This window comes from Octopus sinensis, linkage group LG1, assembly GCF_006345805.1.
Source record: "Octopus sinensis linkage group LG1, ASM634580v1, whole genome shotgun sequence".
Taxonomy (NCBI): Eukaryota; Metazoa; Mollusca; class Cephalopoda; order Octopoda; family Octopodidae; genus Octopus; species Octopus sinensis.
In genome coordinates, this window is record NC_042997.1 from 66037130 (window position 1) to 66053607 (window position 16478).

General features: G+C 36.9%; 1 protein-coding gene across 2 annotated transcripts in view; it reads right to left on the bottom strand.

The window, feature by feature from the left end:
- The window catches only part of LOC115211563, a 389040-nt gene that overhangs the window by 132769 nt on the left and 239793 nt on the right, over window positions 1-16478 (bottom strand). For both annotated transcript variants that reach the window (XM_036501657.1, XM_029780127.2), the window contains one exon: window positions 698-815. In XM_036501657.1, coding sequence (XP_036357550.1) covers window positions 698-815 — 118 coding nt within the window. The remainder of the gene's footprint in view (window positions 1-697; window positions 816-16478) is intronic.

The following is a 16478-nucleotide window of genomic DNA, read 5'->3' on the forward strand; positions in this document are numbered from 1 at the left end:
AAACTGAAGGAAACAACTGGGATTTTACCCTACATACCTACACTATGTATGTATGTATGTATGTAGGTACATACGTACGTACGTATGTACATATGTATGTATGTACATATGTACGTATGTATACATACATACATACATACGTACGTACATACATACATACATACACCTGTTTACTTTCTGCTTTTTACAAGGGGGTGCTGAAAAGTTCCTGGCTTTAAGGGTATTGCAAATGACTTGACTGGAGGCTCAACATGCCAAGTTCTTTTACGGGGCTTAGAAAACCTGAAGGACTGCTGCAATAAGTGAGGGAATCTGAGAGGGAAATATGTTCAATAAAATCATAATTAACTGATCCTCCTGTATTTTCATTTACCCAAAGCCAGGAACTTTTCAGCACCCCATCATACATATTCCATACTACTCATCATAATAATAATCATTATATTTATCACCATCATTATTATCCATACCAAGTAACATATTTCACAACTGTGGCATGCGAAAAACTTGTGAATTAATCAGTATGAAACATCAGTACACACTTAAGAATAGAGAAGAACTTACTAACTTATCTATAAATAAATTTTGAACCAGAAAGATGATGTAACTTTAACATTTATTCACTCAATAAATTATTCAACAGTAGCATTACAAAGGTAATCAGTGGAAGGTGGAAGGTTTTTCTGAGATTGCTTACCAAATGCTTGCTGAGAGCCATCTGTTTTCTTCAACACAAGCGCTACTGATGGACAAAGACCGAGTTCCAATAGGCTTTTTGTAGCATCTTCTTTTGTGAAATCTCGACGAGGAAAGGGCTATAATGAAAAACAAAACACCATGGAGTCAATCAAAATTATTACAGAAACACATAAGGAAAATGTTTTAATAACACATCATTAAAATGTTATGTTAACACATTATTACCACATGCCATTCATCTTTACGGTATTAATAAATTTAAGTGCGAGTCAATTAATGGAGTCAATATAATCATCTGTGCTCCTTCCTTGAATATGAGGTTTTGTACCAATATTAGAAATTATTACTATTGTTATAATTATTATTATCATTATTATATATAAAGGCAATGAGCTGAGAGAATCATTAGCATGCTGGGTGAAGTGTTTAATGGCATTTCATCCATCTTTACATTCAAATTCCAACAGGGTTAACTTTGCCTTTCATCCTTTCAGTCATGTACTGGGGTCGATGTGATCGACTATCATCCTCCTCACAAATTCCAGGCCTTGTGCCTATAGTAGAAAGGATTATTATTATTACTATTATTATAGTGATGGCACATGGCTTAGCAGTTAGGGTGTCACATTCATGATCTGGCGATCATGATTTCAAACCCTACACCAGGTAGTACATTGTAGTCTTGAGCAAAACACTTCATCTCATGTTGCTCTGCGGTCATTTCAACACCTGATACATGGTACACTATGCACCTATTCAGACAACATTGATTTTATGGAGAGAGTGAGCGAATGTGCACCATAGACATTTGATCACTATAAACAAATCATTTGTGCAAGCCATTTGACAAACACTCATACATCATCTTCAACAAGAAAGTCCATCATCATCATCATTATTATTATTCAGTGAGAGAGCAGTGCATTCCATCAAAATGACACTGGGGTAAATATACAAAGCCCAGTAAACCCATAATGACTACCCATTTGATAAGGGTACACTAGGCACATGCATCACAACCATATGTGCACGACATGGTGATCTCATATCAAGATAAACAGCACATGACCTTGCAGGTGGGGCCCAGTTAGAATTTTCTTCTGGTCTAGTAGCCCATCCAACTTAAAAGGTCCCTGAATAAGGATTGTTTAAGGATGTTGAACAAACCATCCATGTTTCCAAAGGTGAATTATCCAAACCTCTAAGAATTCCTTTCAACACATGGCTATGGTGCTCCCCCACTACTTCTGCTCATGATCAGAGATGCACTAATCTTCAGCCACTAAGGGACATGGCCAACTGGTTAAAGTCAAACAACTGACAAGCAAATCTGTGATATTGAGCAGAATATTTGCTGTAGCCCATCTTTTATACCAAGACAAAACAATGTACATGATGACACTTACGATCAGTTAAGATCAGAAGCCATAAGAGCCACTGTCTGGTACTGCATCAGTGCAGTTACTGCATCAGGGCAGAAGTACTGCATCAGGGCAGTTATTATTTTTATTATTATTATTATTATTATTATTATTATTATGATTATTAAAGCTAGCAGAATTGTTGCACACCAGGCAAAATACTTAGCAGCATTTCGTCCGTCTTTACATTCTGATTTCAAATTCCAGCAAGGTCGATGTAACACTTCATCCTTTAGGGGTCGATAAATTAAGTATCAGTGAAGCACTGGAGTCGCTGAAATCAACAAGTGACACAGGCGGCACACACTCTAGCTATGCTAGATGAAAACTATGTTTGAAAAACCGACTATATATATATATATATATATATATAGTGAAAAAAAAATCAAACAGCATTTCAACTCTGTGTGAGTATCTATATAAAAGGGAGTCATGTGAATATTTGTGTGTGTGTGTGCAGTGGAAGTGGGATGGTGAACATTCAATGCTGAAAAGTAAAATCAAACAGCATTTCAAATCTGTGTGAGTATATGTCTGTATGCATGTACAAGGGAAGTATGGGAATGCATTGAATGTTCACCATCCCACTTCCACTGCACACAAATATTCACATGACTCCCTTTTATATACATACTCACACAGAGTTGAAATGCTGTTTGATTTTTTTTTCCACCACAGAACTTCCATCATCTCACTACCAAGTTTACCATCACCCCTTCCTTCCTTATTCATCTATCACCCCTTTCTTTCTCATATGTTGTGATGGAGAAATACACAATAGTATTATTATAGTAGAAGATAAGGATGGTATATCAAATTAATACACTTGTCAATGTTCACATACATTCACATACCTCCCTTGTACATGCACACGCACATATACTCACACAGAGTTGAAATGCTGTTTGATTTTTCTTTTCAGCATTGAACATTCACCATCCCATTTCCATTGCACACACAGACATACACACAAGCACACACACACACACACACACACACACACACACACACACACACACACACACACAAACAAACATTCACATACCTCCTTTTCCATACACACACATACTCACACAGAGTTGAAACACTGATTTTTTTTCACCCCTTTTCTTGTTATTCATCTATCACCCCTTCCTTTCTCATTCATATGTTGTGACAGAGAAAAACAGAAGATATACTATGTGCTCTTTGCCACTTTCTCTCTCTCATTGCTCTTACTTTCTCTCACTTCCTCTCAGTCAGGCCTATTACTCTCACTATTTCTCCTTCACTGAATTACCATTTTCTCTCCTCTCCCTTCACTTATACTACTCTTTCTTCTAATTCCTGTGTGATTTTGGACAAATATAAATATATAAAAACATTATGTTCATTATTATATTAGGAGATACACACACACACACACACACCACACACACTCACACACACACATGCACATCCCTCACATACAGTGCATGTATGGAAATCTTACCATAATGTAGAATTCCATAATGCAAAGCATATTTCCACCAGATTTCAATGCTTATTGGCTTTCATATAACATGAAAGTCATTAGAAAATAAACTTCGCATTATAGAATTCTACATGAAGAAAATTGAGGAAAACAAAGTCTTTGCAACATAGGGGAAGCCTGCTTGTTTTATATATATATATTTCTTTATTGCCCACAGGGGGATAAACACAGAGGGGACACACAAGGACAGACAAAGGCATTAAGTTGATTACATCGACCCCAGTGGGTAACTGGTACTTATTTAATCAGCCCTAAAAAGATGAAAGCAAGGTCAACCTCAGTGGAATTTGGACTCAGAACATAATGGTAGATGAAATGCCGCTAAACATTTCACCTAATACGCTAACAATTCTGCCAGCTCACCACCCTTTTTGTTCCTTGATGACTATATTTATATATAATCATCAAGGAACAATTACATACACATTCATAACTCTTCCTCAATAGCTAACTTGTATTTCTAAAATCTCTCAACCTTCCTACTCAAGGGTTTCTGCATTTCCAAAGCAGTGATACATCAAATATCATCAAATAAGCACCATGAAATGGTAGCAAAAGGAATTACATAGAGCTCATTGTCAAGTCTTTCAAAAGCTGTTACTACCAACATATGTACTCATTTAGGCTAAGAGACAGAGAGAAAACACAATATTCCTGTCAGAATTCTGCTGAACATTTAGGGATCAATGATCTCCAATAACATGAAGTTCTGTCAATAAAGCCACTCTATACTTCAATGGATTACAAAATTGCAAGCTTTGTCTATCTGAGAAGCTTCAGATGTTACAGCAACTTCATTTAACTATAGCATTATCTAATTAACCTTTGAGAATTTGACTTAGTTTTATTCAGTGTATATTGTTTGTTCTCAAATATCTTAGGAGTGCGAAACTTTAAGTTACAATGGCGAGAACCACCAACTAATACCTAATGCAAACATACATACAGATATGTGTGTTTGTGTGTGTGTGTGTGTGTGTGTGTGTACACATACAAATATAAAAATATACACCCATGTGTGTATGACTTGAGTAATATATTCATGAAGAGGAGAATGATCATCATCAATATTCTCTTCATGAGTTATTAGCTGGCTTGCTAACAATGTCAGCTGATTGAATCAATACATCAAAACAAGGTATCAGCAGCAGAAATATCTAAAGTAAAAAAAAATCAATAAGTGTGGAAGGCAGAGAGTGCAACAGACATGATAGTGATATAACACATCGTCAATGTTGTTCACCTGTGCTGATGATCATGCAAGGGAATATCTACCTGATTGCTCAACCTGCAAGAAACAACAGCAAGTCAGAACCTTCAAATCACACCCTATGGAGCAAGAAGAGCAGAATACATCATGTAAAGTAATATGAGGGATAACTATGAGCGGAAAATGACAGGAACGTTGTAGCTGCAATGCTTTTGATCATAGGTCTGCTCAATCAGTTCAGCTCAAACGCTTACAGTGGGAAGGTTACAACAAAATGACAAGGTTTGAAATCATATCACACACACACACAAACAGCACAATCATATGGAAAGGAGCAGAACCCACTCACATGATTCAAATAAAATATAGTAGAAGTGTTGCAAGTATGGTTTCCATGAACAGAAAGAACCAGTGTTTGAGTGAGGTACAGTGTCACTTCAACAGATTCGTCTTCCTCTTAAAAGCATACAAAACAACAAATAGGCAACCATTCCAAAATCACTGACATCCTAGATGATGATGATGATGATGATGCTGATGATGATGATGATGATGATGATGATGATGATGATGATGATGATGATGATGATGATGATGATGATGATGATGATGATGATGAGATGATGATGATGATGATTATTATTATTATTATTATTATTATTATTATTATTATTATTATTAAGGCAGTGAGCTGGCAGAATCATTAGCACACTGGATGAAATTCTAGGCGGTTTTTAGCCTGTTCATATGTTCTGAGTTCAAATTCCACTGAGGTCAACTTTGCTTTTCATCTTTTTGAGGGGGTCGATTAAATTAAGTACCAGTTATGTACTGGGTTGATCTAATCAACTGCCCCCCCCCACCCCCATCCCAAAATTCCAGGCCTTGTGCCTATGGTAGAAAGGATCCTTTTTATTAAGACAGCAAGCAGGCAGAATTGTTAGCATACTGGATGAAATGCTTAGTGGCATTTCACTGATCACTACAGTCTGAGTTCAAATTCCGCCGTGGTAAACTTTACCTTTCAGAGTTGATGAAATAATTTCAAGTCAAGTGCTGAGGTTGATGTAATCGACCAGACCCCTGCCACCAAATTTCAGTCCTTGTGCTTTTAGCAGAAAGGATTATTATTACTATTTGTATTACATTTCACTAGGCTTGCTAAATCCCTTTTAATTGGTAATGTGCTGTTTATGATGACAAATCATGTGTTTCTGAGTGTGTGTATCTATTTGTGTGTAGATACATATGTATCTTTATACATCTATACATGTGAATACTGTATGTGTGTGCATACATACAGATATGAATATATATACACACATACACACACAAATATACAGACATGCAAGTGCAGACATACGTATACACACACAAACACCTGTATGTGTATATGTCTGTGTGTGTGTGTCTATGTTCATTTCTGTCATTCCATTTCTTTCCTCTTTTTTTTTTTGAACCATAGTACAAGGGGCCACTTGAGCAAAACTGTGGTTTAGAGTAGTGATCTCTATCTATTTCCTGCATAAATAAACATAAATCAGACTCTGCTCACTCCTAACGCAGGATTGCATTGAGTGCATCCATGTCTTTGTGCACAATAAACAAAAACAATACACAAACACACACACTGACAGGTAGATAGACAGATGGAGAGAGAGAGAGAAAGAGATAGATAGATAGAGAGAGAGAGAGAGAGAGATATACATAGATAGATAGACAGACAGACAAATAGACAGGCAGGTAGAGAGACAGATAGACAAACAAATGGATAGGCGGGTGGATGGACGGACAGACAGACAGGTAGATAGATAAAAAAAATCAATGCCAAAACAGGCAGTACAGCTTGGCACAGTCTTTGGATTTGCCAGCTTATGTCAAACTGTCCAACCCATGCAAGCATGGAAAGCAGGTGTTAACCCTCAAGCATTCATATTATTCTGTCAAATGTAATGCATATTTATTCACATTATGTTGAATTAAACCTGCATTATTTTGTAGCTTTGAGAGTTTGATGATTGATTGTTTATTTTTAAAATGACATTGTATGGTAAGTGTGAGGGGCCTGATCTGGCTGGTTTAAATGCTAAAGGGTTAAATGATGATGATGACAGACATGCGCACACACACACACACATATATATATATATACATACCTACATTAATTAACTGAAACACTGCCAGTTAGGACGACAAGGGTTCCAGTCGATTCAATCAATGGAACAGCCTGCTCATGAAATTAATGTCCAAGTGGCTGAGTGCTCCACAGACAATGCATACTCCTAAAGTAGTTCTCAGGGAGATTCAGCGTGACACAGAATGTGACAAGGCTGGCCCTTTTGAATTACAGCTTCACTCATTTTTTTTGTCAGTTAAGTGAACAGGAGCAGAGTGAAATAAAGAGTCTTGCTCAAGGATACAACACACGGTTGCTTTAGTTCATAATCATAAGCTGAATACCCCAACTACTAAGCCATGCACCTTCAAAACATACATATATACACACATAAATAAATACATACATAGAGAGAGAAACATACATAGACATACATACATACATACATAAATAAATACATACACACATACACAGACAGAGAAACATACATACATACATACATACATACAGACAGACAGACAGACAGACATAAATACACACACATATACATACATACATAAACATACAGATATACATAGACATAAATACATACATACACACATACATACATACATACATACACACATACATACATACATACATTCATGCACACACACACACACACACACACAGAAATACACACACATTCATACATAGTGAATTTCTGTCATTCAGCAAAGGGCTTCCTGTTACTGAATTAAATGCATCACATGCACCTGAACTGAAATATAAGTGGCAGAACGTTCCACAGAAACGCCTACCCATTTCCCAGGTAAGAATCAGCATCACTCAGTGTGACACGGCCTTACTACTTGAATTACAGGTACAAACTAACCCACAGGCCTGCCTTTTACCCATTACTTGTTTCAGTCGTTAGACTACGGCCATGCTGGGACACCACCTTGAAGAATTTCAGTCGATTGAATCAACGCCAGTACTTATTATTATTGTTTCTAAGTCAGTTATTTGTTCTTACAGCCTGTTTTGCTGAACCACTAAGTTATGGGGACGTAAACACACTGACAATGGTTGCCAAGCAGTAGTAGGGGACAAACAGACATAAACGCACATGCATACAACAAACACACACATACGTAATGAGACAAGCTTCTTTCAATTTCCATCTACCAAATCCACTCACAATGCTTTGATCAGCTCAAGGCTATAGTAGAAGACACTTGCCCAAAGCATTATGCAGTGGGACTGGGCCTGGAACCATGTAAATAGGAAGCAAACTTCTTACCACGAGCAATGCCTGCACCTATTTAAGATGAAAGCAGATCAGTCACCAGATGCCAAAACCTGGTTTATGCATGTTCAATTTTTTCATCACCATCACTATCAGCATTATTATCATCATCATAATTTAACATCTGCTTTTCATGCTGGCATGGGTTAGATGGTTTGACAGGAGTTGGTTAGGCTGTAGACTGCACCAGGCTTCAGTGTTTGTTTTGGCATAGTTTTTTTATGGATGGATGCCCTTCCTAGCACCAACCACTCCGCAAAGGGGATTGAGTGCTTTTTACATAGCACCAGCACATACAACATAAGTTTTGGCATGGTATTTACAGCTGGATGTTCTTCCAAATGGCAACTACTTTATAGTGTGGACTGGATACTTTTTACATGGTACCAGTACTATGCAAGATAAAGATCCTTTGAAAGGGGAGGGGCACTGGAGGGAGTGACCTTGGGTACAATCCAATATGCAGTTTCAGTTGCTGCAGTATGTTAGTGCAAAATACATATTAAAATTGAGAATTATGGAAACATTATTTACAGAGTTATTGTATAATAAAGAAGGAGATTGGAAAGATTTTGGTAGCATTTATTCACTATTACATGTAAATTAAAATATATGAAATAATAATATTATTAAATTAAACAATATTAAATAATGGTATTATCTAACCTCTCCATCTGAAGAATTTCTAATAAGAAATACTTTACATGTCTATGTAACATGTAAATTTTTGTAATTCCTATTAGCAAAATGAATCACATGTAATCATGAATATATGCTACCAAAATATTTCCAATTTCCTGTTGTGTTGTATATGAGACACATACATAGGCACAAATACTCGCTCACACACTGGCTCTGTCTCTCAGATACTCCCCTCCTACTATTTACAATAGGTGCACCTTATCCCTTTAATATTGTAATATACAGCAACAGCAAACTGAAAAGCTGACATGAAGGGAATTTAGCAGTAAAATAGTTCCTCAGAAAGTCTTGTACATTCATTTTAGCATTGAAAAAACAGATGCAAAAAGCTGCTGCTGATGGTGGAGGCAGTAGTGGGGGGCAGGGGCAGCGCAGTAATGATGATAATGATGGTGGAGGCAGAGGTGATGGTGGTGGTGGTGATGATGATGGTTTGGTGGTCATCGTGGTGGTGGTGGTGGCAGTGATGATGATAATGATGATGTGTAAGTATGTGTATGAGCACATACACACGCACACATACAGACATATGCACACTTATACACATTATAGGCCTTCATGTATTTCCATCGATCAGACTCATTCACAAAGCCTGGCATTAAGACCCTTGCCTAAAATGTCATCAGTGGGACTGCATCTGAAGCCACATGGTTGTTAGGTGCAAAAAACAAACTTCTTAACCACAAAACCATGCCTGCAGGTGTGTGTGTATGTATGCATTGGTGCAGAATGGCCAAATAGTTAAAATCCTTACTTCACAACCACAAGGTTTGTATCATAGCTGTGCTGGTTTTGTCATGTGTTGCAGATGGACGCAAACAGCTCCATAAAGAAGTGACTTTCACTCAAAGTAGATGGAACTCAGAGAAGAGGGAGCCCCAAGAAGACATGGGATGAAATACTGAAGGATGATCTCTGGATGCTGAACCTTGTGCAAGAGAAGACAAAGGACCTAGATACCTGGTACCTTGCTGTACTCAAGATTTGTCCTCAACAGAAGAAGTGTTCAGGCCATATGCCTTGGTGAAGAGGATTGGTCTGCAAGAGTCTTATGCTGGTGCCTCAAAAAAGCATCTGTGCTGGTGCCATCTAAAAGAGTTTGTGTTGGTGGCACATTAAAAGCACCCAGTGCATACTGTGAAGTGGCTGGCATTAGGAAGAGTATCCAACCTAAGAAACCAGGCCAAATCAAACTGGAATCTGGTGCAGTTTTCCAGCTTGCCAGTTCTGGTCAAAGCATCCAACCAATACCAGCAAGGAAACAGACATTAAAGGATGCTGATGATGATGAAGAAAAAATTGGGCAGACATAAACTGTATAGAAGCTGGGTTTTGGCATTTTGTGACTGATCTGTTTACATCTTATAGAGGTGTATGCATGACTGTGTGGTAAGAAGTTTGTTTCCTATTTACATGGTGAATGTTGGCAACAGGAAGGGCATCCAGCTGTAGAAAATCTGCATTCTATCTGACCTATGCAAGCATGGAAATGATGATGCCGATGATGATAATGAGGATCATTATCATAATGGTGATGATGGTGGCAGTGATGATAATGATGATGATATATGAGATGGGGTGGGGGTGGCATTGAGTGAGAGAAAGAGAGAACAGGAGAAAGATAAACATGAACACAAAAATGCAAACACAGACGCTCACACATTCAGATACAGGCTAAAGAAGCAATGAGAAGCAATCTTACTGAATTTATTCATATTGTTATAAATAATATTAAATCAGTCATTTCCCTTTCTCTTTACATTTATTTATTTATTTATTTTTTTGTCTTTCTTTCAGAAATGAAATATTTAATTAGGAACTAGAAAATAACAAGCAGAAGTTCATTAGGAAAATTTGATTACACATAAAGGAAACAAAGCATTAATCTATTTAGTTGTAATTTTAAGGATTGTTAATCTCATATTTACTCCAAAAAAGACAAGATGAGTTGCTGTATGATGTACCACTACACAGCATAAATAGAATGAATAGATCATTCTGGAGACAAAGGAAATACATTCAGTTGCAAAGTGAAGGACTAAAATTATAAACATCCACATCAGGCATAGGCATGGCTATGACGTTAAGAAGCCTGCTTCCCAAGCATGTGGTGGGAGTTGCAAAGTGACTCAAAAGCCAAGAGGTTCATATGTTGGCACTTTGATAAGTAACAATGCATGAAACTCTTAGTTCTTGAGTCACTGTGTAACTTCTACTGATTATATATATGTATATACAATTAGAGGTTAAAATAGCCTCATTAAGGGATAGTAATATCCAATGAATTACTGGTTCATTGCCTAGTAGTTTTGTCAATAATATTAGGTCGAAGAAAAAGTTTGTGCGCCATGTTAAAACAATGATTTTTCATGCAAGAATTTACTCAAAAACAATGACAACTATTCTTTAAAATAATGATCAACATTTTCCATGACCTTCTGCCAACAATCTGCAAGCTTTTGGATTTGGTCAAAGTACCAATCCTTTGGCTTTGAATTGAAAATTTCTTGACAGGCTTCTTCAACTTTGTCGAATGGCTCAAATTGGTGACCTTTCATAAAGTACTGCATTGATCGGAAGAGACCGAAATCATATGGAGCAATGTCTGGACTATAGGCTGGAGGCAGCAGAACTTCCACACCGTCCAATTCTTCAATCTTGTTGCTGGTTTTTCTGGCAGTATGAAACTTTGCATTGTCTTGTTGAAACACAGAGCGTTTTCAACAAGCAAATCACAGGTACTTTTCAACCAGCACACCATAGACTTGATGAAATTGCTCACAGTAAAGTTCAGTGTTGATGGCGTGACCATTCGGCACAAGCTGAGTGTGTGTATATATATACATTTAAGTTTCAAGTTCTAGTTTCCTAGTTTGTATTACTAAACATATATGCATGTATATGTGTGTGTGTGTGTATATGTATGCACACACACATACATGTTAATTGACACACCAACATACAGTGGTCAAGGTGTCCCACTGCAAGGTACCTTGGCCAAGTGTCTTCTACAATAGCCCTGGACCAACAAAGCCTTGTGAGTAGATTTCATAGATGGAAACTGAAAGAAGCCCATTGTCGGGTATCTTTGTCTTGATGTGATGGTTGTAAACGACCATAACCATTGTACAAGTGATGTTGTTCATCTCCAGTCTTCTGTAAAAAGACATGCCTAGCCATGGAAGTATATTACTTTGCTCAGAAACAAACGCGAGAAGAGCATCCAGCCACAGGAAATCTGATGGTGATAATGATGATGATGATGGCATACGTGAATGTTTAAAGTCCATGTGCCTTACTGCTGTGGCCATGTGGGTGAACATATTACAATCTTTAGTTTAGATATGAAGGTTCCTAGTTCAAATCTGAGCAAGTTTTATGTACATAAAGAACACCCCTCCTGAGGATCTTAGAACAAACAAAATTAAAGGAGTATCGGTGTAACTATTTTTTAAAATGGTTCATCTCAAAATGTGAAGTTTATAGTATGTAAAATCATAACCTAATTGACAATAATTCATCTCAGAAATTTAGACAGTAAGTTATTTTAGTACCATCCCTCCTGTCTCCTCCCATACTAAAGAGTACTCCTTTGCTTTTAAGCCTGGTATTTATTCTATTGGTCTCTTTTGCCAAACTAACAAGTTACAAGGATGTAAACAAACCAACACCAGTTATCAAGTGGTGGTGGAGGAAAACACTAAGACATACATGCATGCACAACCATGCACATGCACGCACATGTGCGCACACACACACACTCTCACACATGTCAGGCTTCCTTCAGTTTCCATCTACCAAACCCACTCACAAGATTTAAATTGATCTAAGGCTATAACAGAAGACACTTGCCCAAGCTTCTACACAGCTTCTCACCACACAACCTCACCTGTACTTATAATGTTTTATATATATTTTCATCAAATTTATGTACTATTTATTTTTTAATTGAATAATTATTATTCTCTATAGGTGTAGGAGTGGCTGTGTGGTAAGTAGCTTGCTTACGAACCACATAGTTCCGAGTTTAGTCCCGCTGCGTGGCACCTTGGGCAAGTGTCTTCTACTAAAGCCTCGGGCTGACTAAAGCCTTGTGAGTGGATTTGGTAGACAGAAACTGAAAGAAGCCTGTCGTATGTATGTGTGTTTGTGTGTGTGTGTGCGCTTGTGTGTCTGTGCTTGTCCCCCCATCATCAATTGACAACCGATGCTAGTGTGTTTATGTCCTCGTAACTTAGCAGTTCGGCAAAAGAGACCAATAGAATAAGTACTAGGCTTGCAAAGAATAAGTCCTGGAATCGATTTGTTCAACTAAAGGCAGTGCTCCAGCATAGCCACAGTCAAATGACTGAAACAAGTAAAAGAGTAAAGAGTAATTAATTAACAGACATTCCTAATTTTATACCCCCACCACCACCACCGTGTTTGATCTTAGCAGCAGAGAGACAAAGAGTTTGATACAAAAATGTCCCCCGCCTTCTTCTCAGTTACCTGTTTTGATTCTGCAAAACATTGAAATGAATAGATGTACAGCAGGTAATTAGATAATCAAATGTGATTGTTTAACCCTTATTGGAGACATCCTTGAACTCAAGTTTTTATTTATTTATTTACTCATTACTTATTCTAAGACTACATCTAATGTGCCCTTCCCTTTTCAAGATGATAAGGTTCATTTTTTAACCCTTTAGCATTTAACCCAGCCATATCCGGCCCAAATATTCTACTTGATTTATGTTGAAAGTGGCCAGATCTGGCCTCTCAGACCCATCCTACATTGTAATTCTAAAAATAAATAATCATGTCATTGAAATTCTAAAGCTATGAAACAATGTATGATTAATTCATAAAGCAATGTGAACGCATAAGCATTGCTCTTGGCAGGTTAATCTGAACACTAAATGGTTAAGAGCTGAAGGAGATTCATGACCTACGTTCAGCAGCAGCAGCAGGAGAGATAGTAGTAGTAAAGAAAAAAGGACACCCTTTCAAAGTAACAGGTATAGGATTATCAAAACACAAGCAAACAACATGACAAACAAACATCCAAAAAAAATGATAGAAAATAAACAATCTCTCAATTATCAGTGAAATCAATAGTAAAAATACACAGCTGTAAAAAGAATGGAAAGCAAGATAAATACTACTCAGGTATAAACATTAAAAAAAAGTGCTTGAAATCAAAATACATCTGAAATAAGAGATCCTTGCTAAATTGTAAAGAATCCATCATTCCAACAGTTCAACACTAATTCCAAACAATTCTGTAAAGAACTACAAAAATTAAATAGAAACTAATGTAGCACTAACAGAATAGGAGTAATTTTGAGAGTGAGTAATAGATAGCAAAGGAATTGGCATCGGTGGTTTCTTCATTACCGTCATTATTATTATTATCCTCATCATCATTTCAGCATCCATTTTGCCATGCTAGTTTATTGAGGGAGATTTGCTATGGTCAGACACCCTTTCTGCCACCAACCCTTACTTGTTCCAAGTAAGCTGATATTACCCCATAGTCAGACATGTTTTCACAAAATATTGGAAATGAATGACACTTGTATACAACAATCACATGTACATAGATGCGTGTGTGTGTGTGTGAGTGTATACATATGAGGTTTGATCAAAAAGCATCAGGACTGGTGCTTTTAAAAGAAAACAACCCACATACCGATTCAGCATTTAATCTTCTTTGAAGTAGCCCCCTTCTGAAGCCATACACTTTATACTGCATTGTTTCCATTGATGGAAGCATTCCTGGAACTCCACTTCTGAGAGAGTGAGCAGCTGCCCCATCACATACTCTTTGATTTTCTCAGAGTCTTGAGATCTTGTCCCTTTCAAGCAAGATTTAATTTTTTTAGAAAGATTCTTTGCCATATTAACCTTCAAGCTATGTCTCTTTCCATGTGCACACACACACACACACACACATACATTTTCTCTGCATGGTCACTGATGGAACTTCTGTCATGTGGTGAGAGGACCACACTATACACACTTTACATCCAAGCACTTTTATAAATATTAGAAGTTAGTGGGAATGTTATAACTTAGTATGCATGCATGACACAGTTCAAGGTCAATCTATACCAAGCAGCTTCACCGTGTGTACTTTAGTACCATAACCAAAGAAACCATTCTGATACTTTTTAATCAGACCTCATATGTATGTGTGTATTCTTTTACTTGTTTCAGTCAATTTGACAGTGGCCATGCTGAAGCACCACCTTAAAGGGATTTTTTTTATAGTCAAAGCAATCAACTCCAAGACTTACTCTTTGTAAGCCTAGTAGTTATTCTATCAGTCTCATCTGCTGAACTGTTCTCACAGGGATGTAAACACACCAACATCAGTTGTTAAGTGATTGTGGGGGGAAGGACAAACACAGGCACAAAGGTACACACACATAAATATAGACATATATATATATATATATATATATATATATATACAACAGACTTCTTTCAGTTTCCGTCAACTAACACTTTCCGACTTCACTGCGAACTAACATGAACTTCTCTCAACTCACTCAGATTGTTACTATTTATACATTACTCAGACCAGTCTATCTTTCACAAGGGGGTGCCATAATTCACATTACAACATCTCCCCTTTTGAGATATCGACTACTGTGAGAAAATGGAATTTCTTTTATTTTTATTCTTACCAGCACCTCTCCTTCTTTTTGTAATTTTTTTTAGCTGTTGTATTTTAATTGTTGCCTGACTTTTAAGGTAGCATTGTTCATTGCACAGACCACTCTTTTTTTCATTGTACTAAGCACACGTGTGCTTTTTTTTTTTTTTTTTTTTTCAACTTAGTACTACTTCCAGGTATTCAGTCTGTTTTCATTTTCCAAAGCTAGTTCTATGGAGTTCAATATCTCTTGGTGCTAGCACTTCAAACATATCATAGAAGACTTCCAATGGTATTACCCTTCATTCTTCTATATGTCTCATCTTTAACTGGTTAAGGTGCCTCTTATGTTCCAATTGTTGTCCTCTAATTAAATACATCATATTACCTAATCTTTTGACTACACAGTCATCCTCCCAACCTTTTTTACCATTTTTGTAATTTTTAAAATGAACTTTATCTCCTACTTTGAAATGGTTTTTAATATTTCTTGTATTTCCTTCAAATGTATTTTTTGTCTTCCCTTTATGTGTCTTTTCCAGAAAATAATTTATTGAAGATTGATTTTATTTTATCACTGTTATAACTGAATTCATTAATCGAGTTCAAAACACTGTCTGGTGAAAACAAACTTATCTCATTTTTGGCCTTCTTTGAATATAGCTCCAATAATTGTTGTTGTAGTTGTTGCTGTCATAGTTGCTTCTGCAACTCCTGTTGCTATTCTTGTTGTTGCTTTTTCAACTGTACTACGGAAGCTAATAGGTCTTCCATTATTTAACAAGTTGTATCATGAATAAATTGTTAAGTAACCTATGTGAGCTTTGGAAACCTCATCGCCAGATTTTGTAACATAGTTTGTTATGTACAATAAATAAGATAACCA